The following is a 27,509-nucleotide window of genomic DNA, read 5'->3' on the forward strand; positions in this document are numbered from 1 at the left end:
ATCATAACGAAAGAAGCCAGACACAAAAGGCCACACGTTGTGTGATGCCACTGATAGGAAATTTCTGGAAGGCAAATCCATAGAGGCAGGGAGTAGAGTCGTGGTCTCCAGGGCCTCAGGGGAAGGAAGGAATGAGGGGTTATGGCTAAAAGGAATGGTGTTTCTTTTTGGGGGTGATGGGAGTGTTGTGGAATTAGACAGTAGTGACGGTTGCACAACCTTGTGAATAGACTAAAAACAAAAACCCACTGATCACACTGCTATATATAAGATAGATAACCAACAAGGACCTACTGTACAGCACAGGGAACTATACTCAATATTTTGTAATAGGGTGGTTCAGTGGTTAGGACTCTGTGCTTCCACTGCCGGGGGCCTGGGTTCGATCCCTGGTTGGGGAACTAAGATCCCACAAGCTGCAGGGCGTAGCCAAAAAAAAAATTGCAATAACCTATAAGAGAAAAGAATCTGAATAATAATATATATATATATAAAATAACTGAGTCACTTTGCTGTACACCTGAAACTAACACAACATTGTAAATTAACTGTACTTCAATTTTTAAAAATGGTTAAATAAAGGCACTGTGGCTCTTGAAAACAAAACAAAACAAAGCCAAAAGTGGATAAACCTAAAAAAACCCCACAAAACTGCCATCAGGAACCGAGATGCCTCCCGCCTTTCTGCTCTGACTCCGTCTGTGAGGTCACAGATGGGTCACAATATGATTTCTGGAGCTCCAAGCCATCACATCCACTTCCAGGAAGGAAGGCAGCAGAAGACAAGAAGGCAGAAACGTGCACCTCTCAGCTAAATCAAATCCCTTTCCAAAGACTTTCTGGATGCCCCACCCAGCAATGCTCACTTACATCTTATCGGCCACCCCTAACTGCAAAGATGACTAGGTCTCTTGCTTGCTCTTTAGCTGGTTGGGTGTTTTGCTGCTCCAAACAAAAGCAGGGTTCTATTTTTGATGGGCAGGCAGTTAGTGGTCTCTGACCCAGTCTCCCCTAACCCACATTTTATTCTTATCTTTCTGAGGTTATTTTCACCAGCCTTGAGGAGGGCCTGCAGTTCCCAGGTTAAGCATCAAACTTCCAGTGCTAGCATTGAGAGAAAACAGCAGGCTTGAGAATTGAAAAAAACCTTCATCATGGAAAAGAGAAGGGCAGAAGAGAATTGTAATGAGTGGAATATAAAAATGCCTGTACAGAGCTGATGTCTACCTATGAGACAGGCCAGGTACACCATCTCAACAGCTACGAGAGGCAGAGATAAAGAGACTAAGCCTAGGTCACAGAGCTAGAAAGTGGGCAGAGGCAAGATCAAATCCAGGACTGCCTAAACCAGAGCTGGAATTCCTAACAATTGTAGTAGAATAGAATTTGTTAAATAGAGGTTAAAGTCTAAGCATAGGAACCTAAAGATTCCTAATAGAACTTATGGTGGGAGCACATCCTGTAGTAAGTTGTATGGGTTGAGCAGATACCCCAGATTGTGTCTCCCATAAATAAAACTCACAAAAATACAGACACATTTACAGCAAAGCTTACAGACACAACAAACACAAGCATCCAAAAACAGCATACACCCAGCCACAGACATGATCACAAATACACACAGTTATCACAGTTATGCACAGGCACAGAAACACACATAAATACAGACACCGTAACAACATACGAATAATTTAAGCTCCCTGGAGAAGGAGGTGGGTGTGTACCTTGAGTGGGAAGTGTGGAGTTTAGGGACTACACATCCCAAGAGCCACCGGGACTGATAGCCCCTTTGTATCCATCCCGATGGTCTCCAGGCCTCACGGGATTTGTAGTTTATTATTATTATTATTATTATTTTGCACAAGCCCAGGGACTTCAGAGTGGATAGGGCTGCTCCGACATCCCTTGGGAAAAAAGAATCTTGCTTCTGTTTGGATTTCAGCGCCGTTATGCTGAAACGTTTGCGCTTTTTATGGGTATTTGTTCCGGTCTAAAAGTGCCTGCCTCTTTCCCAATGAGAATTTAAGTGCAGAGTGCTTAACATAAGGATTATATCATGCTTTATGGTGCTATGTATGAGGCAATTCACCCTCCACATCTGTTCGATCTCCTCGCCCTGGACTACAAATCCCAGCATGGCTTGCGATGATGTAGAGCCCGATTGTGGACCCCGTCTCTTCGGTTCATTTCCTGATGTGATCCAGGGGTTCCATCAGGGACTTGGGGTGCTTTGGGGCTCTGCCTAGGACCAACTGTGCCTTTAGGGGCTTGGCCCCAAGGACTACGTTTCCCAGCGTGCCCAGCGGCCGATTGCCGTGACCTTTGTACCGCAATCTTTACTTCCCAGCATGCCCTGGGAGGTCACCCAGGGATTGTCTTGGTCTAAGGGTTGCGGACTCAATCTCCCGTAGTGTCCTGATGTTTCCCACGACCTAGGGAATCCATTCATTCATTCATTCATTCATCCAAAATACTATTTCCGATCGCGGAGCAAGTAGTGCACACGGAAGACAAAATTTCTTGTCCTCCTGGGGCTTATTTCTAGATGAAGCGAGCAGACTAACCCAAAATAAATAAATTACATGGTATGAGGAAAGCCCGTAAGGTGTGTGGAAAAATTAGTTCTATACCTTTTAGGACTCCCGGGCTGTCAAGTCTATTTCCTACTAGGTCCCCAGGGGCCAGTTCTTCGTCCTTTTGATGCTGTGAACTACATTTCGCAGCATGCCCTGGGGGGCACACCTGTAGCCTTTAGACTCCATTTCCCAGCACTCCCAGGAGAATCCTCTCAATCATGTTTCCTTTCGACACCTCGGAGCTGCGAACTTCCCAGTGTGCCTCGGGGCCGATCGTGGCCGGAATGTTGCCAAGAGCAATTTCCGTGTATGGACTCCATTTCCCAGCGCTCCCCGCGGCCTTCCCTGAGGCGGTTGCCATTCGCCTCTCCAGGCTGCGGACTCCATTTCCCAGCGCGCCCCGGACGGCGTGGTGACGTCACGCGCCGGGCGGGGGCCCGTGGATCCTTGGGCGGCGCGGGGCGGCGCGGGACGGTGCGGGGCGGGCGGCAGATCACGGCGGCCCGTGGGCGGGCGGCGGCAGCTCAGGGCTCGGAGCTCGGCGCTCGCTCGCTCGCTCGTTCGCTCACGGGCGGGCGGGCGGCGCGATGTCGGGCGAGGATGGCCCGGGGGCGGGCCCCGGGGCGGCGGCGGCAGCGGCCCGCGAGCGGCGGCGGGAGCAGCTGCGGCAGTGGGGGGCGCGGGCGGGCGCCGAGCCGGGCCCCGGGGAGCGGCGCGCCCGCACCGTGCGCTTCGAGCGCGCCGCCGAGTTCCTGGCGGCCTGCGCGGGCGGCGATCTGGACGAGGCGCGCCTGATGCTGCGCGAGGCCGACCCCGGCCCGGGCGCCGAGCTCGACCCTGCTGCCCCGCCGCCCGCCCGCGCAGTGCTGGACTCCACCAACGCCGACGGCATCAGCGCCCTGCACCAGGTCAGCGCCCCCGCCCGGGCCCGTCCCGGGGACCTGAATCGCCCTGGGTCTGCGTCACCTCGAGCACCCTCCCTCCCCTGTCCGGAGTCACCGTTGCCAGTCCTGGTCTGCGCCGTCGCTGCTGCTCCGGTCCCTGCCATCCCGTGCTGGCCCTCTTTTCCGCCCACCCACCTTGAGCTCCCTTCTTCCGATCCTGAGAGACTTGAACTGACCCTGGTCTTTGCCACCCTGCGCCGCCCTCTCCCTGGACCCGAGCCATTGCTGACGGCCTCAGTCCAGTCCGTCCTAGTCTTGTCACTTCGCGCTGCTCTTTCCCGACCTTGAGCTCTCTTTACTAGTCTTGCCTGTGCCACCTCCACCGGTCCCACCTCTACCTTGTCATCTAATGCTGGACCTCTTTCCTGAGTCTGTGACACTTACAGCTCTACCGGTGCCCACAGCTTCCCCCTTCCAGGCAGGTATCACTTTCCTGGAGCAGCCTCCTTCTCTTTCCTGGGCCTGTGCTGCTTCCCCCCTTGGTCTCTGGTTTGGGCCACCTGTTTGGCTGGGCCCAGGGCCTTCCATGCCACTTCTTTCATCCTTGGTCTGTGCCATCTGTTGCTGTCTAAGGATGCTCTTTCCTGAGCCCCTGCCTTCAAGGCTCGGTATTCTTTTTTTGGCCGTGGCACGCAGCACGTGGGATCTTAGTTCCCTGACCAGGAATCGAACCCGTGCCCCGTGCAGTGGAAGCGCGGAGTCCTAACCACTGGACCGCCAGGGAATTCCAGCTCTGTATTCTTGAAGGGGATGCTCCCTGGGTCTGGGTCACCTCATGCTGTCTCCCCGCCTCCCCTCACCCTCATGGCCTCTTCATTCTCCTTCTGCGGGCTGTGCCACCTCTTGTCTCCCACTGTAGGCCTTCTCTCAGGGATGTTTCTTCTTTTCCAGGCACCTCCTCTCTGCCTCTCCTCTTGCCTTGGCCAGACCTGCATCATCACCCTTTTTTTCTGGGCACGCTCAAAGCACCCACCTCTTCTTGGCTTCGGGACACCTCTCTGTCCTTTGGTCACCTTGCTTTCTCTGCCTGGATCCCCTCCTGTGGATGTGGGCAGATTCTTTCTCCCGCAGCATGTGCCATCTCTCCCAGCCCCCCGTCATATCACCTTCCCAAGGGGTCTAGCACCCTCTTGCTCCTCTGTGTCCACCCTGGGGCCCCCATGCCGTTCCAAAACACTCCAATTGCTGTCTCCAGGGTTCCTCTGAACTAGGGCCCCCCAAATGTCCCACAACCAGAGTTCTCTCTAGTTCTGCGTGTTATTATCACTCCCCCCCCATCTCCAGTGGGATCACCAGGCACAAGCCACAGAAGAGCTCTGTCCCCTCCCTCTGTCCCTGAGGCTGTCTGCCTCCTACTCTCCTCGAATTGGTCCAGTCCCCAGCCCTCTTCTGTGCGGGAACCGCTAGGGTTTGGTTACTTTGAGGCCCAGAGAGGACCCTGGGAAGGAAACCTTGGCAGGGGGCAGGGGAGTGGGGTGGAGGCAGGAAGAGGCCCGCTTCTCAGGTCCCCGGGAAGAGGAGCAGCTCAGGAAAGCAGAATAGTCCTGAGTTCTGATCTCTGCTCCTCAACTTTGTGATCTCGAATTAGTGTCTTTTCTCCCTGTGCCTCAGGTTTCTTATCTGTTAATGGGGCCAGTAGTCAGCCCCTCCCTGGCAGGGCTCTGGCAAAGGAGGAAAAACACCCTTCAGGAAGCGGCCGTGGGCATCCAGTTGGGGAGTTGCAGCCCCTGGTCCAAGTGCTACCCCTCCCCCGTTTCCCTTTCCCTACCCCCAGGCCTGTGCCCTGCAGAGGCCCTAGTGCTCTCTGGGACATTTTCCTCCATCTAGAGGAGGGTCTCAGAGCTTGGCACGCCCAGGAAAGGGGCCTCAGGTTTCACCGTCCCCCTTCCTCCGCCACCGTCCCTGCCCCTGGCTCCCCTCGACCTTCCCAAAGGGGTTCTTGGCCCTGCGTTGCAGGCCAAGCCCCATTCCCCACCCTCTCCCTTGGCCCAGACCCTGCAGAAGACCACCCCGGCCTGGCCTGCTAGGTGGGGTCCCTCTCCCACTCCCGCCACGGGCGAGCACTCGGTAAGCTCCCTTGCCAGGCCTTTGCAGGAGGCGTGAAGGATGAGGGCATCTGAGGTTCAGAGAGGGGAAGTCCCCGCCTAAGGCCACACAGCCAGTAAGCGGGGTGCTGGGGTTTGGGTCAGGTGTGGGTGTTTGGTGACCAGCTCGTGCCGGTTTGCCCAAGACTGGCCTGGTTTTAGCACTGAAAGTCCCAGGTCCCAGGAAACCCCCAGACAGGCAAACCGGCACAGTTGCTCACATTATCTGGGTGAGTCCTGCGGCTGTGGTTTCTGTTCTGCATGGAGCAGGTCCCCAGGCATCAGCTCCCTGCTCTCGTCGTGTCCCTAGGAGTTCTCGAGCCTCGGCCCCAACCTCAGGCTGGTTTGTCAACTGCTAGACGAGGCTGGTGTATTCTGTCCCCTCCCTGAAATTACCTTGTCATTAGTGGCCAGGGGCCTGGGGTCTGGAATAGGAAAGACTGTGAGCCAGGATTCTTAGGTCTGAACAGGGAGGGGTGGGGGAGTCTGGACCCCTGAGTCTGAGGGAGGAGGGCCTGGGGGCCTAGATTCTTGGATCCCTGGTGCCCAGGCCTCAGGCATCTTTCACATGGATGCCTGTGCCCGGCCAGGTCCTTGAAAGGGAAAGGCCCATCTCCCTCCTTGCCCCCCTCCCCCATCACCATGACAACCGAGTGGAAATAAACGGAGCCCAGAGTTCATCCCGTTCCCAGGGCACGTGTGGCCCCCCTTTCACAGCCTGAGTTTCCATGACTTCATGCTCTTGGCCCTTGTAGCTTCCTCCCCCTCCTCCAGATGGACGGTTTTGGAGAGGTGAGGGAGCTGGAGGTTAATCTACCCTGAGGACCCAGGAGTCCAGGTCCACTCCTATCCCTCAGCCCTTGCTCAGGTCCCAGTGCCCACCCAGTGTTCACACGTGCCCGGGGCTAAATCCCTTCTCTGGCCCCCGCTTGGTGTGCCAGCTTGGGCAAGAGCGCTTGTCTCCTGGAGCTTTGATTCTTCCTGCATCAAACAGGACCCTGACAGCCGTAGGATTGGGGAAGATGCCCGTGGAAGCCCCTTGGTGCAGCGCCCTGTGCCTAGGAGGCCCTCGGTGCAGGGGAGCTGCCTCTCCTCGGGCCCCAGGTCCAGGGCACACGCTAACTCAGTCATGTCTCTCAGTGGAGGAGGCCTGCCCGGGACCCTCACTCTGTCCCAGGTTTCCAGGGACCTGGTGACTTTACCAGCCCTGCACAGCCTTGGGCCCCAGGGGTCCAGCAGTCTCCCCTCCAGGTACAAGGCAGGGCCATGGTCAGTTCTTGTAGAGTATCTGTTGGATCTGAGGGAGGGGCTGGGGGCCTGGACCCCTGGGTCTGAGGGAGGAGGGGCTGGGCCTCTTCCCTTTGGTTCATCACTGGAAGCCCCATCCTTCGGTGGTGACTGTGGGGTACGTCTCATCTAACAAGCACTGTTCAGGATTCCTACACCTGGATGTGAAGCCCCCCTCTCTTCTCTGTCCAGTTCCTCCTCTCATGGTCTCCAGTAAGCCCCAGATGCCTGGCTGACCTAAGCACTGAGAAGCCGGGGGCTTTTAAACAGCTGGGTGGCTGGAGGGGCCTCCGGGGACAGGGTTGGTGCTTTCCAGGGCCATCTGGGTCTTCTCCTTGACTGTCAGGGCCGCTTGGCCCTGTATCTGCCTAGCAGTCCCTGCCGGGGGTCCTGCCTGCAGGGCATGCGGGGTCCGGACCAGGTGAGGGTGACACCGTGTCCCGCCCCCCAGGCCTGCATCGACGAGAACCTGGAGGTGGTGCGCTTCCTGGTGGAGCAGGGTGCCACGGTGAACCAGGCAGACAACGAGGGCTGGACACCCCTGCACGTGGCCGCCTCCTGCGGTTACCTGGACATCGCCAGGTGAGGCGGGGAGGGTGGGCGGGGCCTGATGAGAACGGCCCGGACCCCTCGGCTCTGACCTCGCCCTGCCCCCAGGTACCTGCTGGGCCACGGGGCCAACATCGCGGCGGTGAACAGCGATGGGGACCTGCCCCTGGACCTGGCCGAGTGCGACGCCGTGGAGGGGCTGCTGAAGGTGGAGATTGCCCGTCGAGGTGGGCCTCGGGGGCTGCTGTGCTGCGGGGCGGGCCCTCCGTTCCGGGGGCCCTGACTCTCTGGGCCTCCGCGTCCCTACATGGGAAGCGGGGTGTGAGTACCTACCCCCGGGGTTACCTAGGGTAGTTGGAGGAAGTGCTCGGCGCAGAATAAGAGCTCAAACCACTGTTGGCCTGCAGTGTCACGTTATCCTCGAGTGACTGAGGAAATTGAGGTAGAGGCTTGTCCAGGGGTTCGTTACGCGGTTGCAGGTGATCTCAGGAATTTTGCTGGGGTGCGGGCAGGGGAATGCACAGGCTTCTGGGGGACTGGTCTCTCCCTTGCTCGGGATCACTGAGCCCCAGTGTCCTTAATATGGGGCCCAGGACCCCTCAAAACTCTGTGTCTGGCCATGCTCATTTTTCTAGGGGGAGTGTGTGTTACTTCTAGCAGGTTCCCACCTTCCCCCCGCCCCGCTAAAAATAGCCGTCTGGGGCCAGTTGGTGTGCAGTGTGCGTGGGGAAGGCTGTCGCCTGGCTGAGCTGGGGGCGGAGGACACGGGGCAGGTCGGGTGGGCGATGGCCAGCAGCTTCACCGCTTCACCCGGTCTCCCGCCGGAGCCCTGGGTCACAGCGCAGCTGTGGAGGTGACCGTCTCGTCCCCAGAGCGAGGGTGGCGGCAGCAGTGCCTCGCGGGTGGTCGGGGCTCAGTGGGTGGGAAGGTGTGAGCGCAGGGCCAGTGGGCCTGGCAGGTCTGGAGGGCTGCGCAGGAGGTGCAGGCAGGCTGGTGAAAAGTAGATGCCGGGGCGTCCGAGGTGACGCCCAGACTGCCGGCTTGGCTCTGGGTGGGAGGGACAAGGGCCCGCCCTTGGGCAGCTGTGTGTCGGTGGCCGTGAGAGCCACGCAGGGTATGGAGGTGCTGGCGGGCGAGCCGAGGTGGGCGGCTGAGGTCCAGGAGCCCTGCTTTGGTTCAGGTGGAGGGGAGTGGGAAGCAAAGGAAAGACAGAACCGGGGTTTTCTCCCTCCCCTTCTCCACCTTTTTATCTCAAAAAACTTCAAACTCAGAGGCAGGTTTCGATAGCAGTCCGATGAGTGCCCACATGACCTTCACTGAGATTTACCAGGGGTTTTCAGCAGCTTCATGGAGATAAAATTCAGTGTGTACAGTTCACCCTTTGGAAGTGTACGATCTGGTGTTTGTTTGTTTGTTTTTAGTGTGTTCACACTAAATGTGCATCCATCACCACATTGATTTTATTTTTTAAATTTTTATTATTTTTTAAAATTTTATTTTATTTATTTATTTTTGGCTGCGCGGGCTTCAGCAGTTGTAGCACGCGGGCTCGGTGGTTGTGGCACGCGGGCTCTAGAGCGCAGGCTCAGTAGCTGTGGCGCATGGGCTTAGTTGTTCCGCGGCCTGTGGGATCTTCCCGGACCAGGGCCCGAACCCATGTCCCCTGCATTGGCAGGTGGATTCTCAACCACTGCGCCACCAGGGAAGCCCCCACATCGATTTTAGATGATTTTGATCACCCCAAGAGAAACCCCACACCCCTGACCTGTCATCCCCAGCCCTGCATCCCCCTCATTGGCTTTGTGTCTCTAGATTTGCCTATTCTGGATGTTTTGTATCAGTGGAATCGTAAAGTATGGACTCAGGGGTTTTTAACTTCTTGGCACGATTGCCCGTGCGCCCTCCCTCTCCTCTGGGAGCGGACCTCCCTGGGTCCCTCCCTGCACCCGGTTCTCATGTCACGTCCAGCTCCCTCCACCTGGATCAGCTTTCGCCCTTCCCACCCTCCCTTGTTTCACACACAGGTCCCTCAGCTTGGACCTGGCTGTTTCTTCAGTTCTGCAGTTTTGGCAGGAACTTCTCAGCGAGTCCCTCCGGGAGACAAGCTCTGTCTCTCTGCCCCGTTACTGGTGATGTTAGCCTTGAACCTCGTTCAGGGGGGTTGCCCAGGTGACTCTACCGTGGCAGCATCTTCCTCCCTTTGTAGTTAAAAAGTAGTCTGAGATTGGGGCTTCCCTGGTGGCGCAGTGGTTGAGAATCCGCCTGCCAGTGCAGGGAACACGGGTTCGAGCCCTGGTCCGGGAAGATGCCACATGCCACGGAGCAATTAAGCTCATGCGCCACAGCTACTGAGCCTGTGCTCTAGAGCCCGTGAGCCACAACTACTGAGCCCACATGCTGCAACTACTGAAGCCCACGCGCCTAGAGCCCATGCTCCGCAGCAAGAGAAGCCACCGCAATGAGAAGCCTGCGCACTGCAATGAAGAGTGGCCCCCGCTCGCCGCAATTAGAGAAAGCCCGCGCACATTAATGAAGACCCAAGGCAGCCAAAATAAATAAATAAAAATTAATTAATTAATTTAAAAAAAAGTGGTCTGAGATTGGGATAGACACATAATACACTAATATGTATAAAATAGATAACTAATAAGAACCTGCTGTATAAAAAATAAATAAAATTAAATTAAAAAATTAAAAAAAAAATAGTCTTCAGGGCAATGCTTGGAGGCCACCAGGGGGCGGGTGATCTCTCGGACATCCTGTGTGTTTCTGCAGGAAGTGCCCAGAGCTCACACCACCTTCTCACAGCAGCCCATGTTCCCCTTCTGCGGGGCGAAGGTTGGGGGATGTTGGCTTAGGGCCGACCAGGCACAAAGGCCTGTGGTCCCACTGGGAGGACCCTCTGCTGCACTGCCGGGGGTGGGAGGCACCTGCCGACACCACTGCAGCCACTGCCTCGGGAACCGGGCGGCTCCTGCCCCACGGCTCCGCGATGCTTTCCTTCACACGGAAGCCTCAGCGGAGTGCGGTCGGCAGAGTCTCTGTATTTTAACCACAGTTTAAAAAAGAAGACAATTTATGGGCGTAGGTAACCGAGGTCTAGGAGTTATATGGACTTAAGGTATGGTTTGATCGAGGTGCACAAAGTCAAAAGCATCCCTCCATCACTGCTGAACTCTGTGCTGACTTCATCCTTAGGCAGGTTCTCTCCCGGAGGTACTGATTCTTAGCATGGCTCCTATAGCAGGGCAGGCCGATACCCCAGCGGAGCTGGAACTGGACTCCTCAGTCGTCCCATCCACAGTCCTCCGCCTGACGCTCTTAGGGCCACCTTGGTCACAGGCTGGCCCCTGAGCCAGTCACGGTGGCAAGGAGGACGGTCAGGCCTGGTGAAGCGGCCACCCATGGAGCTGGGCTGCGGGCTCAGCCACGTCGGAACCACGTCGGCTGAAAGCAGGGGTCAGGAGGAGGCAGAAGTCTTCACGGAGGCGGGAGGCCGGATGCCTGCAGGTCCAAGCAACGTCTCCACCGCAGATGCTGTTCCCACAGCCCGGGCCGCAGGGACACAGCCCAAGCACAGGACTCTCGGGCCGCTTGCTCAGAAGGGCCATGCTCGGACCCACAGGGGCTTGGAACTGGGCAGGGAGGACACGTGAAGTGTTTCTGAAGCGTTTGAAGCCATCCCTTGGCATCCCAACATCAGGACAGTGGACGCGGGGCAGTTACTCTCAGAGACGGGCAGCCTTGACAGTCAGTTCAGTGATGGCGAGGCAGGGCGCTCTTATCCCTGGCCCGCAGGAGTGCGGGTGATTCCAGCCACCGTGGGGACCAGCTGGACGGCATGGATTACAGCTGGAGATCCACATTCCCCGTGTTCCAGCAGTTCCGCTCCTAGGCCACCCGATGGAACCATCCAAACTCGAGGCTTCAGTGTTGAGAGGATGTGGCCGGCACCAAAGGGCGAACGGATCAGTCCGTCATCTATAAATGAGTGATCCAAGCAGTGGTCGGCAAACGTTTTAGGCAGTGAATTTTTTTTTTTTTTTCAGCCACACTGCACGGCATGCGGAACTTCCCCGACCAGGGATCGAACCCATGCCCCCTGCAATGGAAGCTCAGCGTCTTAACCACTGGACCACTGGAGAAGTCCGTAGGCAGTAAATATTTTAGGCTTTGCGAGACATGCTGTCAGGTTGCAACCACTCTACCCCGCTGCTGTGGCGGGGAAAACAGCCAGGGAGGATATGTAAATGAGTGGGTGTGGCCGTGTTCCAATAAAACTTTACTTACAAACACAGGTGGCTGTCCAGAAGGGGCAAGTCCGCAGTGACAGGAAGTGGATTGCTGGTTGCCAGGGGCTGGGGAGGGACTGCTTAATGGGGTACGAGGTTTCCATCTGGGGTGATGAGAAAGTTGAGGTACAGATAGGGTCAATGGTTGCGCGTTGTGAATGTCCTGAAAGCCACCGAGTAGTACGCTTTAAAAGAGTGAAATCGGTAAATTTTATGTTAACCAAACAGGTGGCCTGCGCGTGCAGGCCGTAGTTTGCCGACCCCCATCAAGAGCTCTGCTAATAAACATGGGCAAATCTCGGCAAAGAGCAAAATTGCCGAAGGATGCGTTTGAACACGCAGGATACTAACTGATTGCTGAATAAAAGGTTGGCAAACTCTGCCCTTCCCTGCCCGCAGCAAGGCGCCTGCATCTATAATAGGACCGAATGTAGGTGATTCCCTTTAAGGAGGTCGGGGAGGAGAGAGGGCGGGGGTGGGGTGGGGTGGGGTGTCCCTGAGTCCCCGGCACTCTCCGGGCCTCCACCCCAGCCTGGGCCTGCGGGATGGGCCCTAGCCAGCCAGACATTCCTGGAATAGCTGCCTCTGGGAGTCTCCGCCAGCCAGGGGACCCTAAGGTAATCCACTGGAGTTTAGTCCGAGTGCCCAGGTGCCACCGGGTGGCGCCAGTGCGCAGCTGGACCCGGACAGATTCGGTCCCGGCGGGGATTGCGTTTCTGGGATCCTCCGGGTAGCCCCGGGGCAGCATTTACAACCTTGCGGTGAGGGTGTAACCAGGTTCACGGTCATGAAAGCAGATTCGTGACGGTGGTTAACCTCTGGGGCCGCGGGGAGGGGCACGCTGTCATTGCCTCTGTCGCCTTGTACTGCTGTCAGCCAAGCGGCCGTACGCGGCACCTTCGCCAGTGCTGTCCAGTGGAAAGCCAGAGTCAGCCGCAAGCGTAATTGAGAATTTCCAAGTAGGCGCGTGGAAAAACAAAAACAGGTGAAGTTAATTGTAGTAATATATTTTACTTAATCCAGTACGTCCAAGACATTACCATTTCAATATGCAATCAATATGAAAAGCTACGCGTGAGCTGCCGCACACTCTTTTTTTTCTATGCTTCGAAATCCAGTGTATTTTACAAGGCGTCTCGGTGGGAAGTAGCCACGGTTCAGGGGCTCCGTAGCTGCACGTTGCTGACGGCTGTTGAGCAGGACGGCTCAACTCTGTGCAGCACTTGGGCGAGTGAGAAATTTCACAATCGAAAAAATAACAGCCAGTAATACACTTCCCAGGAGAAAGAGTACACATTCCCTAGAAGAGACTGTTTTTGACTCCCGTCTCAATAGTTCATAACGTGAAAGTACAGATTCTCAGTGACAGTCAAAAGGTAATATTCCAGCCTCAACAAGGCTGCCTGTTTTGATCCACAGTCAACTTATGTTTAAAGTCATAACTTGCCTTTTGCATCCATAAATGCAGTACAGTTTTCCATGAGACCAATTGACTACAGTGAAATTGGCGAGTGAGGAAGCATGCTTGCCTCGCACAGATTGTGCAGGTGACAGCAGGGAACAGCCCCTGGTGGGAAGGTGCCGTTGCCCCAATGGTACGGGCACTGTTTAGTGGCTTTTTGCCTGGTTTCTCCTACTCAAGAGTGATAACGGTGACAAAACACACAAAGATGCTGGGCTAAGGACGGTATCTGTAGTGATAGGAAGTGTAAGATGTACGATTCCTGCGCCCTCCATCCTCCCAGCCCCGAGCAGTGACTCAGAGACCCTTAGTGGAACCCAGGGCTTCACGGAGCATGGTTGGGAAGTGACAGAGCTAGTTGAGGTCCTCTGAGCCCCTGAGGAGCGCTCAGAGCAGAGACACCAGGCCAGGTGCCACTCTGTGCTTCCTGGGTCTCAGGGTGGTGTCCCACCTATCCCCCCTTCTCGTCCTCCCAGGTGTGGATGTGGAAGCAGCCAAACGGGCCGAGGAGGAGTTGCTGCTTCACGACACAAGGTGCTGGCTGAACGGGGGCGCCATGCCAGAGGCCCGGCACCCCCGCACGGGGGCCTCTGCCCTGCACGTGGCCGCCGCCAAGGGCTACATCGAAGTGATGAGGTGAGCTGGGCCGGTGTAGACCCTCCCTCTTCCCCTGCCCCTTGCTCTGGGCCAGGCTGTTCCTTCTCACTGTCTTACACCTTCCTGTGGATTTTGTCCATTCCCTCCCTTTTCTAATTTATGTACCTAAGGCCATGCATTTCCCTCTAAATACAGCCTTAGCTGCATCCCTAAGTCTTGATGTGCATGCTCTCCCTGTCCTTCAGTTTAAACCGTTTTCCAACTTGTAGTCTTCCTTGACCCAGGGATCATTTAGAAGTACGTCGTTAATTTCCAGATACATGGGATTTTCTAGTCGTAGTTGAATTACATGCACGCCTCATTTTATTGTGCTTCGCCAATAGTGTTTTTTTTTTTTTTTTTTTTTGCAAATTGAAGATTTGTGGCAACCCTGCGTTGTCAGGTGAAGGTGAACGTTTTTTAGCAATAAAGTGTTTTTTAACGTATGTACTTTTTTTTTTTTAAGACATAATGCTGTTGTACACTTAACAGACTTAACTTTTATATGCACTGGCAAACCAAAAAATTAATATGACTCGCTTTATTTCAATATTTGCTTTATTTCGGTGGTCTGGAACCAAACCCTCAATATCTCCGAGATCTCCCTGTACTCACTTCCTGGCTTACTTGCACTGTGGTCAGAGAACAGTTTCTCTGTGATTCCAGATTTCTGGAATTCATTGAGGTTTGCTTCATACCCCAGTCTGTGTAAGCTGGAGTGCTTCATAACCCAGTCTGTAAGCTGGAAAAGAATTGTGTTGTTAAGTACAGCGTCCTATATAGGTTAATAGGTCCATTTTGTACCCATGCTATTTAAATCTTCTATATCCGTAGTGATTTTTTTTTCCCCATATGCTTATTCTGTCAGTTGCTGTGAGAAGTGCAGTAAAATGTCTCACTATGATTGTGGATTTTTGCTGTTTCTCCTTGTAGTTGTGTCAGTTTTTGTGCTGCATGTTTCAAGGCCAGGTTATTTGGTGCATCTATATTTTAAATTGTTGCACTGTGTACTCTCTTCTCATCCTCACCTTGGTCTTGTCCATTTCTGAGTGCCTCACCCCTTCCTGTCAGTAGTTGGCTCTACTTCTTATCGTCAGGCTCCCCTGTTCTCTCTTTATTTTTTCCCTCTCTCTCATGTGATGTTATACTTTATGTTTAGTATATAAATGGAGTCCAGATGAATCTCTCCATCTCTGCTCACCTCTGTGTTAATGAATTTTTAGAAAGGTCTTCCAGGGGAATTCCCTGGTGGCCTAGTAGTTAGGATGCTGGGCTTTCATTGCCGTGGCCCAGGTTCAGTACCTACCTGGTCGGGAAACTGAGATTCCGAAAGCTGCACGGTGCAGCTGGGGGAAAAAAAAAGGAAGCTTTTCATTGAGGAACTTAAGATGACGCCCAGCAACTCCAGGCTCATGTCCTGGCTGCTTCCCCTAATTCAGAGGTAGAGTGCCTCGTCCTCCGTAGTTCCAGCGAAAGTCCTGGGTCTGATACTCATTGGGCTACCTTGCACACCTGCTCATCCCAGGGCTGATCCCTGTGGCAAGGAGGGTGGGACACTGTGAATGGTCAGGCCCAGTGATGTGCCCAGGCCTGGAAGCTGTGCCCCCTTCTACCCATGGCTTCCACCCCTGAGTCTCAGGTGGCTGCTTCAGCTCCTGCCATTGCATCTGTGTCCCAGCCAGCAGGAAAAAGCAGGGGGCAAAAAGAGCAAATGTCCATTTCTTTTAAAAGAACAGTCCAGAAGTGGTGTACATACTGAATACTGACATCCCATTTGCCAGACCCTTCTCAGCTGGCCACTCCTAGCTGTGAGGGAGACTGGGAGATTCTACTTCAGCAGGCGACCCACTGAAAGCTGGGTGCCATGTTTTTTTTTTTAGAAGGGTCTTCCCAGGGCAGGGGGCCTCATCTTCATTCAGGGCTCTGCAGTGGCTATTTATTTATTTATTTATTTACTTACTTACTTATTTACTTATTTACTTACTATTTACTTACTTATTTACATATTTACTTATTTACTTACTTATTTACTTATTTACTTACTTATTTACTTACTTATTTGCTTACTTACTTATTTATGTATTTACTTATTTACTTATTTACTTACTTATTTACTTATTTACTTACTTATTTACTTATTTACTTACTTACTTATTTACTTACTTATTTACTTACTTACTTATTTACTTATTTATTTATTTACTTATTTACTTACTTATTTACTTATTTACTTACTTATTTACTTACTTATTTACTTACTTATTTACTTACTTATTTACTTATTTACTTATTTATTTACTTATTTACTTACTTACTTATTTACTTACTTACTTACTTATTTACTTACTTATTTACTTATTTACTTACTTACTTATTTACTTATTTACTTATTTACTTACTTATTTACTTACTTATTTACTTACTTACTTATTTACTTATTTACTTACTTATTTACTTACTTACTTATTTACTTATTTACTTACTTATTTACTTACTTATTTACTTACTTATTTACTTACTTATTTACTTACTTATTTACTTACTTATTTACTTATTTACTTACTTATTTACTTACTTATTTACTTACTTACTTTTTTACTTATTTATTTATTTATTTATTTATTTATTTATTTAATTTAGCTAGCTAGCTAGCTAGCTAGCTAGCTGCACTGGGTCTTAGTTGCAGCACACGGGATCTAGTTCCCTGACCAGGGATTGAACCTGGGTCCCCTGCATTGGGAGCACAGAGTCTTAACCACTGGACCACCAGGGAAGTCCCTGGGTGCTATTATTAAAGGTGGAAGGAGAGTGGATATTCATGGACAGCCTCATTCTCTGCCACAGAACTGAAACGCTTTGGCCTTAGAGATACTCACTGACTATAATTTCATTTCCGCCCCTTAGTATGGGCTTACAACCAGATCTATGGACTGCATTTTTGGAAGAATGTAGCTGACATTCTCCTCGTTAAAGATGAGTGGCAGAGTAAAGGTGTACATTTCTTTGATGCTATTCACTCAACACTTACTGGGCACCTGCTGTATGCCAGGCGATCGTTTAGGTACTGGGGATGTAGCAGCAAACGAGACAGACCTGGGCCCATGTGCCGTTCGCAGCCTTGTCGAGGAGACAGACAGACAAGTGACTGAGGAAGCCGGTCACATCACGTGGCCCTGAGTGCTCAGAGAGGGGTCCTCAGCCTCCACCCTGGTGACATGGGGCTGGGTAACCCTGGGGGCCTGTCCTGCTCATGGGGGTGGGCCACTGAGCAGTGCCCCTGACCTCCACCCGCTAGATGCCGGGAGTCACACCCCACCGCCGTCACGACAACGAGGCACATCTCTGGGCGTTGCCCAGTGTCCCTTGGGGGTCAGCGTTGTCCCCAGCTGAGAACCACTGGTCTAGAGGGATATAAACAGGGCAGTTGGGGAGAGCAAGTGCGGTGGGGAGGTCCCCTTCGAGATTCGGTGAGGGGGTTGTGACTGCCGAGAGGGTGGCACTGATGCCTCGAGAACACTCGCTGGGCAGAGAGAACAGCGGAGCCAACGTGGGCGCGTGCTTGGGGGAGGAGCGGGGTGCCCGCATGGCTGGAGCAGAGTGAGCTGGGGGGCCCCACAGAGGAGCTTTTGTTTAAAACGGTTCTTTACAAGGTACCTCATCTCTCTGCCTTTCCCACCTTGCTTTAGCTCTTTCTCACTGACACAGAACCTAAATGCAGTTCTCTAAAAGCAGGCGTGTCTACCCTAAGCTGAGTTTGCAGAATTGCCCTGGACCAGATCGTGGGGTCTAAGGTGGTGATTATCTCCCGGGAAAGAATCGTCTAAGCCAGGGGTTCTGTCTCGGCACTGGTGGCATTTGGACCAGATCGTTCCTGGCTGGGTCTAAGGTGGTGATTATCCCCCGGGAAAGAATCGTCTAAGCCAGGGGCTCTGTCTCGGCACTGGTGGCTTTGGACCAGATCGTTCCTGGCTGGGTCTAAGGTGGTGATTATCTCCCGGGAAAGAATCATCTAAGCCAGGGGCTCTGTCTCGGCACTGGTGGCATTTGGACCAGATCGTTCCTGGCTGGGTCTAAGGTGGTGATTATCCCCCGGGAAGGAATCGTCTAAGCCAGGGGCTCTGTCTCGGCACTGGTGGCATTTGGACCAGATCGTTCCTGGCTGGGTCTAAGGTGGTGATTATCCCCCGGGAAAGAATCGTCTAAGCCAGGGGCTCTGTCTCGGCACTGGTGGCATTTGGACCAGATCGTTCCTGGCTGGGTCTAAGGTGGTGATTATCCCCCGGGAAAGAATCGTCTAAGCCAGGGGCTCTGTCTCGGCACTGGTGGCATTTGGACCAGATCGTTCCTGGCTGGGTCTAAGGTGGTGATTATCCCCTGGGAAGGAATCGTCTAAGCCAGGGGCTCTGTCTCGGCACTGGTGGCATTTGGACCAGATCGTTCCTGGCTGTGGCACCATCCTCTGCGCTGTGGGATGTTTAGCAGCACCCCTGGCGCCGACCCACTGACGCTTCTGGCACCCACCCCTACGTTGTGACATCCAGAAACATCTCCAGACACGGCCAGACGTCCCCAGGCGGCAATGTGGTCCTGGTTGGGAACCGCTGCTCTGAGCCGGAGGGTTCCTGGAACAGTGCTGCCCCCAGGCCGCCCCTTCTGGGGTCTCATCCTTTCTCTAGGCTTGGGTGCTGGGGAACCCCTGCCCTCACCTCCCCTGGAGCTGTCTCACAACCAGGGGTGACGCTCAAAAGAGTCGAGCACTTCAGGTACAAGAAGCAGGGTTCCAGAGGCCACCTGCTAGGCCAGGGGAGGCGTCAAAGCAGTGGCAGAGGGGGCCACTTCGGGGAGGGGGCGCCTTGGGGCCATGGCGCTTTACCCCCTGGCCCAGGACTGTTTTCGGTGCAGCACAGCTGGCCGACCTTAGCTCTCGGCCCCGAGCCCCTGCCCTGGTCCTTGACCTGAGCGTCCCTGGCCCCCAGGCTGCTCCTTCAGGCCGGCTACGACCCGGAGCTGCGGGACGGGGACGGCTGGACACCCCTGCACGCCGCAGCCCACTGGGGCGTGGAGGACGCCTGCCGCCTGCTGGCGGAGCACGGTGGGGGCATGGACTCGCTGACGCACGCGGTGAGGGCCGGGTCCGGGGGCCCTGGGGACCGGTGGGGGGTGGGAGGGCCCCTCCACCTCCTCCTCACCTGCCTTTTCCCCTCCCCACCCAGGGGCAGCGTCCCTGTGACCTGGCGGATGAGGAGGTGCTGAGCCTGCTGGAGGAGCTGGCCCGGAAGCAGGAGGACGTGAGTGTCTGTCTGCAGCCAGGAGGGAGGGTCCCTGGGGACCTGCTCTTCCCTGGCCGGTGACCGGGGCCCAGTGGGGAGCCAGGAGGAGGGGCACAGCTGGGCACTAGGGGAAGGCGGGGCCTGGGGCCCCGGGGGACCTTGGGATGCAGATGGGAGTCATCTATCCAGGCTTGGGCTGGGCCTTGTCACCCCTGGGACTCCCCCCCCCAACCAGCACTGGGCCAGGCCTTGTCGCTGGAAAAACGCAGAATGAAGGGGTGAACGGTGTGGACTTGGGGTCTGAATCCCAGCTCTGCCATGGATTTGCTGTGTGAGCTCAGGCCAGTCACTTAACCTCTTTGGGCCTCAGTTATCTCATCTGTAAAATGGGGATAGTATGGCGCACTTTATGAGTTACACGTGGTGTTACGTGGAGTATGTATTATGCTATGAGTGGTGTGTATGTTACTAAACAAGAGCATTCAGAACCCTGCGTGGCACACAGTAAGCACTCTTAGGTAGCAAGAAACATCTCCTGAGGCCTTCTGGGGGCCAGACCCTCTACCTGGAGCTTCTGGTGAGTGGCAGGTAGACAGGGCCAGATCCCCGTGTTTAAAGCTTGGCTGTGGCAACATTGAGGGAGACGGTCCTGTTTCCGGCTTGGCGGACTTGGGCAGCTTCCTGGGGACTAGGGCTCGCACACTGTTGAGGGAACAGTATGTGCAAAGGCCCAGGGGTGGGGAGTCGTATGGTACCCGGAATTAGGAGAGGGGCAGACCCTGAAGGGCCTTGAATGCCAGGGAGGAGCAGCGTGAGGGTGAGGAGGCTGGGGGCTCTGGGCGGGCGTTTAGTGGGTGGGGCAGGGTCTCTGAGAGGTGGGGGCACAGACGAGGCCTGGGGGTGTCTGGGAAGGGAGACCTGCAGCACAAGGGGTTTGCTAGGAGGGGTGGGGGAACTGCTGTGCAGGCTCCGAGGTGTGAAGACACAGCAGTCTGGGAACTGCGCCCTGAGATGCCATTTGGGGGCTGGGCCTGACAGCGAGCCTTAAGGGAGGAGGCCGGGCCTGGCAGCCCGTGTCCGGGTGTGCTGAGGGGTCGGGGAGAAGTTTGGGCAGGTCGCCCCTGGGAGGTAGAGGCCAGGAAGCCTGGGGGCCCCTGAGTACTGGACGACATACTTGAGACCCAGGGCGCCACGTCTAGGAGAACTCAGCGGGTGCACAAATCATCCCCTTCATTCCCCCCTGTACCACCTCCACCCCGGCACAGTTGTGTGTGGGACCCAGGAGGGTCTGCGTGTTCTGCCCCTCCCCAGCGGCCCCCTTCCCCCTTGCAGCTTCGGAACCAGAAGGAAGCCTCCCAGAGCAGGGGCCAGGAGCCCCAGGGGCCCTCCAGCAGCAAACACCGAAGGTAGGGGAGAGGCGCCTGCAGGGTAGGTGGGCTGGAGGCTCCCCAGGGCTTGGACCCCAACGCCTTCCCCTTCCCACCAGGAGCTCTGTATGTCGTCTGAGCAGCCGTGAGAAGATCTCCCTCCAGGACCTGTCCAAGGAGCGCCGGCCTGGAGGGGCAGGGGGGCCCCCAATCCGGGACGAGGATGAGGGAGAAGAAGGCCCCTCAGGTGAGGGGCTGGGGGTCTGGGGTCCTGAATCTGGAGAGGAGGGGTCTGAGGGAGGAAGGGCGGGTGCTCAGAGGCAGCTGGCTGATTCTTGTGACCTCTCCCGCTTCCTACACTGTAGAGCCACCCCCTGCAGAATCCAGAACCCTCAACGGGGTCTCCTCCCCGCCACCCTCTAGCCCTAGGAGCCCCATGGTGAGTCTGGGTTCCCGGAGGCGGTGCTGGCCTGGGAGGTTGGGGGGGCGTAGCCGTAAAGGCTGTGAACCTCTTGTCAAGGCAGGTGGGGTGAAGACTACAGTTCCCAGAATCCTCTGGGACAACTGACTGCCTTTTACTGGCTGTGCCTGTCCTCCCCACCCCCCAGTTGTAGTTTGTGGTGGTACTTTTGGGGGTAACACTTGAAGTTCTTGAGAAGTAGGACCCTCTCCCTGTAACTGAGACCCTTCCCTTCTCCAGACCCCCGACGAGGCCCCCTTCTCCACGCGCTTTGGCCTCCAGAAGACGGGGAGCTCTGGGGCCCTAGGTCCTGCGGAGAGGCGGGGCACCGAGGGTGCCCCCGGGGCTGGGCTGCAGCGCTCCGCTTCCTCCTCGCGGCTGGAAGGGACCTCCACTCAGGTGAGCAGGGTGCGGGGCAGGGGACCAGACCCTGCCTAGTCAAGGAGAATAGCCCCCTCCTCTCCTCTCCCCGCAGGCCAGGGAGCCCCGTCTTGCCAGAATTACCCCCACCCCGTCCCGGAAGGTGCCGGAGTCCTCTGCCCCGTGAGTCTGACGGCCCGGGTCCCGCCGGGAGTGGGGCAGGTCTGGGCCCCTGTCTTGTCAGCCTTTGCTCTCTGGGGTCAGGTCCCTGCCTCCCACTCTTGGCCTCAGTTTCCCGTTTGCTGCATCAAGTAAAAGCTCACAGTAAAACTCCAAGGCCACCGTGATCCAGCCTCCGGCGGCCCCCACCCCCCTCTCCATCCCTCCACCCTCCTTTCTGACGCGGGCTTGCTCCTGCCCGGGCCCTTCACTGTGGCTCCCCGCTCACCCCCACAGGGCTTCCTTCCTCCCTCTCTCAGGTTTGTTTGAATGTCAGCTTCTCAGGGAGGCCCACCAGCCCCACTGCCCCAGCATCCGGACATGCACACCTCCGGTCTCCCGTCCTTGCTCTGTCTTTTTTCTCCAGAGTACTTTATCCTCCTGATGTATCATGTGGTGTCCTGATCTTTCTGTGGTTATCCTTTCTTTTGCTTGCATCTTTTCTGCTCAGATTTGACTCATGGGGGCAGAGATAATTTGTTTCTTTTTCTTTTGCTCCTTGCTGTATGTATGTCTGGTGCCTGCCGTGTAACGCGAGCTTGAGTAATATTTGCTGATTGAATGAATTCACACAGGTCTGAGATCTCCAGGCCTCCTCCTCCCTTGGATAACTCCACTCCTCCCTCCAGGATTCCGGAGCCTGAATCCCCAGTGAAGCCAAATGTCCCCGTAGCCTCTGCGGCGCCCCCAGCGGACTCCCGGGACCGCCGGAGGTGAGGTGAAGAGGCCTGGGGGCAGGAAGCAGCTGTCTCCCCAGCTGGGAGACAACTGCATTACCCAGGAGTCCCAGGGTTGGCGTTGAGGTCCTCTGGCCGAACTTGACTCCCCCTGAGAGTGTCAGCCATGGGATGGGACAGGGTCCAAAGGAACCCTCTCTGAGGTCGGGGCCCTTCACGCAGGTCCTACCAGATGCCTGTGCGGGACGAGGAGTCTGAATCTCAGCGGAAAGCTCGCTCTCGCCTCATGCGCCAGTCCCGGAGGTCCACACAGGTGTGGGATGGGGGACGGGCCCCTGGGTCTGAGGGGGGAGGGGCTGGGAGCCGGACCCCTGGGTCTGAGGGAGGAGGGGCTGGGGGATGGGCCCCTGGGTCTGAGGGGGGAGGGGCTGGGGGATGGGCCCCTGGGTCTGAGGGAGGAGGGGCTGGGGGACGGGACCCTGGGTCTGAGGGGGGAGGGGCTGGGGGCCGGACCCCTGGGTCTGAGGGAGGAGGGGCCGGGGGATGGGCCCCTGGGTCTGAGGGGGGAGGGGCTGGGGGCCGGACCCCTGGGTCTGAGGGAGGAGGGGCTGGGTGCCTGGACCCCTGGGTCTGAGGGAGGAGGGGCTGGGGGATGGGCCCCTGGGTCTGAGGGAGGAGGGGCTGGGGGATGGGCCCCTGGGTCTGAGGGGGGAGGGGCTGGGGGATGGGCCCCTGGGTCTGAGGGAGGAGGGGCTGGGGGATGGGCCCCTGGGTCTGAGGTAGGAGGGGCTGGGGGATGGGCCCCTGGGTCTGAGGGGGGAGGGGCTGGGGGATGGGCCCCTGGGTCTGAGGGAGGGGGGATGGGGGATGGGCCCCTGGGTCTGAGGGGGGAGGGGCTGGGGGCCTGGACTCTGTCCTGAAGGAGCTGGGCCCTGAGTCCTGGACCCCCTGACTGCCCCTTCTCCGTGCCAGGGTGTGACTCTGACAGACCTTAAAGAAGCAGAGAAGGCTGCAGGAAAGGCCCCAGAGCCAGAGAAGTCGTGCCTGCAAAGCCTGGTGAGAGGGTTCAGGTGCCCGGGCAGGGGGTGGTACAAGATGCCCTCGTCCTCTGACCCCCGTGCCCCTCTCCCGCAGGACCCTTCCCGGCGACCCCGAGTCCCTGGGGTCGAGAACTCTGATGGCCCTGCCCAGAGAGGTGAGGTCTGGTCTCTGGGAGGTGGTCCTCCTGGGCCCACCGGCTCCCTCCTGCTACAGCCTTACTGTTTTCCTGGGGGTCGGGCCCAGAGACCCTGACCCTGCAGGGGGGAGCCCTGCACAGATCACTGGGCTGACTCCTGCCCTTCCCCCAGCAGAGGCGCCCGACGGCCGAGGGCCAGGACCACAGGCCCCCGAGGAGCATCGCACAGTCAGCAAGGAGCGGCGGGGACCTGCGGAGGTGAGGGGTGGGGCCCAGGCGGGGCGAGCTGGGGCTGTGGGCCGGCCTTGGAGGTGGGCTGGGGGTGGAGCCAAGCTGAACCCCACCTCCGCCCACAGGGGGAGGAGGCGGAGCCGGCGCCTGCAGACCGCAGCCCAGGATCCAGGTACAGGGTGGGCAGGAAGGGCTTGGGCTGTCTGTGGGGCCGTGGGCGCGCCCCATGACGCCCTCCTTGCCCTCACCCCAGCACTCCCGAGGGCGGCCCCTCTTCCCGCAGGCAGCGGGACCTCAACCCAGAACCAGAGCCAGAATCGGAAGAGCCTGATGGAGGCTTCAGGAAGGTTCGCGATCCCACCCCACGATCGTGCCATTAACCCCCATTTGCTGGCTTTTATATACCTGCCCGCCTGCCCCCTACCTAGTGGCTCTGCCTGACCGATCCGGGCATCCTGCTCTTTTCCGCCCCACCTGAGCCACAGTCACCCCCCTTCCCCGCAAACATGCGGCACCTCAGCCGGCAAGCCTGACCCCCGTGTCCCTCCTCCTGGGGCCCCCAGCTGTATGCAGAGCTGCGCAGTGAGAACGAACGACTTCGCGAGGCCCTGACCGAGACCACACTGCAGCTGGCGCAGCTCAAGGTGGAGCTGGAGCGTGCCACGCAGGTGAGGACGCCGCGGCCCTGGAGGTGGTGGGAATTGGCCGGCGTGCCAGTGCTGGCTCCGGATCCCTGGGAGGTAGGGCCAGAGCGTCGAGGGGAGGGGCCTGAGTGGTGGGGGTACTAGGACCCTTGGGAGGCGGAGCGTGGGCAATGAGGGGCGAATGAGGGGCAGAGCTAGGATCTCGGAGGCGGAGCCTGGCCCAAGAGCGGCTGGGCTTGTGGTCCTGAGCAGTGGGTGGGGAGGTCTGGGCCAGCCAGGAGTCTGCCTTTCCCCCTCTCACTGCTGGCTTCCCCCTTCTGGCCATTGCGGTTTGGACGCTTCTCTGACCCCTGCTCTTTTTGTGTCCCCACCAGAGGCAGGAGCGATTTGCAGAGAGGCCCGCCCTTCTGGAGCTGGAGAGATTCGTGAGTAAGGGTGGCTGGAGTGGGGCCAGCTGTGTCCCCAGCCTTACGAACTCAGGCGGGTCTGGATGAAGAGGGCCACACTGACCTCCTAACCCGCCCCTCTGCCCGTTCCCCACCTCTCTCAGCCGTACTTGACCTCCGGCCCTCCCCCACCCCCAGTCCCTCGTCCTCACCTTCCCCTGTTTATTCCAGGAGCGCAGGGCCCTGGAGCGGAAGGCAGCAGAGCTGGAGGAGGAGCTGAAGGTGAATGTTAATGGGGAGCTGAGGGCAGAGGGCCAGGGTGGGCAGTGGGTGCAGCCTGCCCGGGGCCACCTGGCTGACCCGTCCCACCTCGCAGGCCCTGTCCGACCTCCGGGCTGACAACCAGCGACTTAAGGACGAGAACGCAGCCCTGATTCGCGTCATCAGCAAACTCTCCAAGTGACTCTGGAGGAGGCCCTTACCCCGCACCCATATTTATACAGCTGCTTCTGCCACATGCACCCCTTCCTTTGCGTGAACACGAGTGACAGGGCTCCCGGGGAGTCTCTGAGAAGCCATAACCTCCCCTCGGGACCTCCAGACTGGGAGGGGAGTACAGAGTCCCCAGGAGCCAAGGGGGGCCATCCGAGGCCAGGATGGAGGCGGAGGCCGAGCCAGGTAGGGGGACGTCGCTGAGGGGGGACGGGCTGGAGGCGGGACCAGGAAGGAACCGAGGACCAAGGAGCGCCAGGACCAGAGTGGCCGCCCAGAGGTCCCCCCCTCACGTGTGATGCCACCCTGATCACCCCTCCCACTCCTGAACAGGGATCCGAGAATGTGCCAATAGTCCCTCCGGCCTCGGCCAGGTGGGCCTGTATATAGGGTCCGTGTGCAATAGGGAGGGATGTCTTCTATTTTTTGCTGCCCCCTCGCGGCCCACTCTCCGGGGCAGGGGGAGAAGGTATTTTCGAGATAAAGCACAGGCACCACAAATAAAAGCCGTGAAGTTGCCACTCAGTGGCTGCGTCCTTGGCTGGAGGTGGGGCACTGCTTCCCGCTTCCATGCTGGGGCTGTGCCTGCCCGTCATGGGGTGGGACGGGGCTTCAGGAAGAGCGGCTAGTTGGAGCAGAGGTCCCAACCCAGGGCCCACGTGGTCACAAGTTGGCTTGGTACAGAGCAGGAAGGGTCAGCCGGGTGAGGGGTAGGGGCTGTGAATATTGGGTTGGGGAGCTTGGGTCTTGCCATCACTGCTTTTGCAACAAATTTGAGTCAGCTGCCAACATTTAAAACTTGGGGTAGTTCACATATAAAAGTCCAGGGTTTTGACTTTTCTGAGTAAACAGGACTCCGACAGTGCGAGCTGTTCAGTCCTACTCGGCGGCAGTTGGCTGGAGCCAAGTAGGAGCAATCCTCCAAGTTGGGGCATTCATTCATTCACTCGCCCATTCGTGGTCCTGTTCTGCTTGTCTGGCCCTGTCCTACGTGTTGGTGGTACAGTAGTGCACGAGACAGGGAAAGATCCGGTACATTTTAGGAGGAGAGGCATGAGGCACCCAGGGACAAGATAAATGTGTTGCCGGTGGTAGTGCTGCGGAGAGAAAGCAGAGGGGGCGGCAGGGGTTAGGGAGGCTGGTGTGCGCGTGTGCAGGAGTGCGTGCCTGGCGGAACACTCTGATTGGCCCAGAGGGGGCGTAGCAGACCACGGGGGTCCGGGATTGGTCCAAAACTGGGGCCTGTCTGCAACACCGAATGTCAGGCTGTGACATTTTGTACAGGGTGGTCAGAATAGGCCTTACTGGAAAGCTGGCACTGGCAGATACTTGAAGGCGTCTGGGAACGAGCCATGTGGGTATTTGAGGAAAGAGTCTTCTGGATGAGGAGAATAGCGTGGGCAAAGGGATAAAAATGTGCCTGAAATGTAGGAAAGTAGCAGGGGATGAGATTGGAGAAGTAAGGGCTGGCCTTGTAGGAGTGTGGCCCTGGTAAGGACTTTTTTTTTTTGGCCGTGCTGCGTGGCTTGTGGGATCTAAGCTCCCCGACCAGGGATTGAATCTGTGCCCCCTGCAGTGGAAGCGCAGAGTCCTGACCACTGGACCTCCAGGGAAACCCCAGGGGAAAACTCTTGTTTTGGGGAACTGCTTGCTTCCGTGGTTCTTTGGTTAGAAACAGGGGCTGGGGCACCAGGCAAGAGGCTGAAAGACGATGAGACACCTGCTAGGGCTGAGAGTATTCCGGGTGAAACGAACAGCATGAACTGAGGCGTGGAGACTGGGAGAGGGAAGCTGGGCACGGTGCCCGAGAAGCTTGTAAGCTTGGCAGGCTACAGGCCTTCGGCTGCCGAGCCGGAGCTTGGATTTTATCTGGTGGGACATGGGGAGCCAGGGGAGGTGTGTGAGCAGGGGAGAGGGTGGGGTTGAGGTGGGAAGGAATCTTGGAGAGATGATGGGTCTGGTTCCAGAAGGAGGCCGAGGCATGAGGGCGGCAAATAGGGGCTGAGGATCAGCTCCTGCCTGCCTAGGGCTGTGCCTCTGGTCCCTTCCCATCTGATTTTGGAGGGCGCCATCTGGTGGCTCGGATAGAAGCTGAGCTCCGGGGGAGAGGCCAGCAGGAATTGGTTGGGGTGGGGAGGGGAGCGTGTCAGGGGCCATTTTGGGGAAGCAGAAGCGTCCACGCTGAACCAGGTTGGGATCCAGAGAAAACCAGTCCCAAACCAGCCTCGCCACCCACCCAGATGACGGGAAAAACTTGCTGGCTGGCCAGAGGAAAAAGGAGCTGTTGCTGAGGAGGTGGGAAGCTTCCTGTTAGGCTGTCGTCTCACAGGATGAAGAGTGGCCAGGAAACCTGTGACTCATTCAGGAGGCAGCCACTTCTCCGTAGCTGGACCCCT

At 56.9% G+C, this 27,509-nt stretch overlaps 1 protein-coding gene and 1 non-coding gene across 6 annotated transcripts; one reads left to right on the forward strand and one right to left on the reverse strand.

The window, feature by feature from the left end:
• Positions 1 to 3,148: 3,148 nt before the first annotated feature.
• Positions 3,149 to 25,634, forward strand: PPP1R12C (protein phosphatase 1 regulatory subunit 12C). Of its 5 annotated transcripts, none has more exons than XM_036833744.1 (22): positions 3,149 to 3,484; positions 7,343 to 7,473; positions 7,549 to 7,667; positions 13,671 to 13,830; positions 18,807 to 18,951; positions 19,044 to 19,118; positions 20,433 to 20,506; positions 20,587 to 20,714; positions 20,833 to 20,906; positions 21,168 to 21,326; positions 21,403 to 21,470; positions 22,082 to 22,219; positions 22,406 to 22,496; positions 23,156 to 23,239; positions 23,318 to 23,378; positions 23,533 to 23,618; positions 23,717 to 23,763; positions 23,845 to 23,938; positions 24,155 to 24,259; positions 24,610 to 24,660; positions 24,853 to 24,903; positions 24,998 to 25,634. In XM_036833744.1, exons 1-22 carry the CDS (start codon positions 3,164 to 3,166, stop codon positions 25,082 to 25,084), a joined length of 2,349 nt encoding a protein of 782 aa, XP_036689639.1. In that variant the 5' UTR covers positions 3,149 to 3,163; the 3' UTR covers positions 25,085 to 25,634. The 5 variants fall into 5 exon arrangements, 4 of the variants coding, with proteins under 4 accessions (XP_036689639.1, XP_036689641.1, XP_036689640.1 ...); XM_036833746.1 differs by having other exon boundaries at positions 23,875 to 23,938; XM_036833745.1 differs by having other exon boundaries at positions 23,536 to 23,618.
• On the reverse strand, positions 16,531 to 16,603 carry TRNAG-CCC. Its single transcript has one exon. It is a non-coding gene; the product is annotated as a tRNA-Gly (tRNA).
• Positions 25,635 to 27,509: the final 1,875 nt, after the last annotated feature.

The sequence above is a fragment of the Balaenoptera musculus genome, chromosome 19 (assembly GCF_009873245.2).
Source record: "Balaenoptera musculus isolate JJ_BM4_2016_0621 chromosome 19, mBalMus1.pri.v3, whole genome shotgun sequence".
NCBI lineage: Eukaryota > Metazoa > Chordata > Mammalia > Artiodactyla > Balaenopteridae > Balaenoptera > Balaenoptera musculus.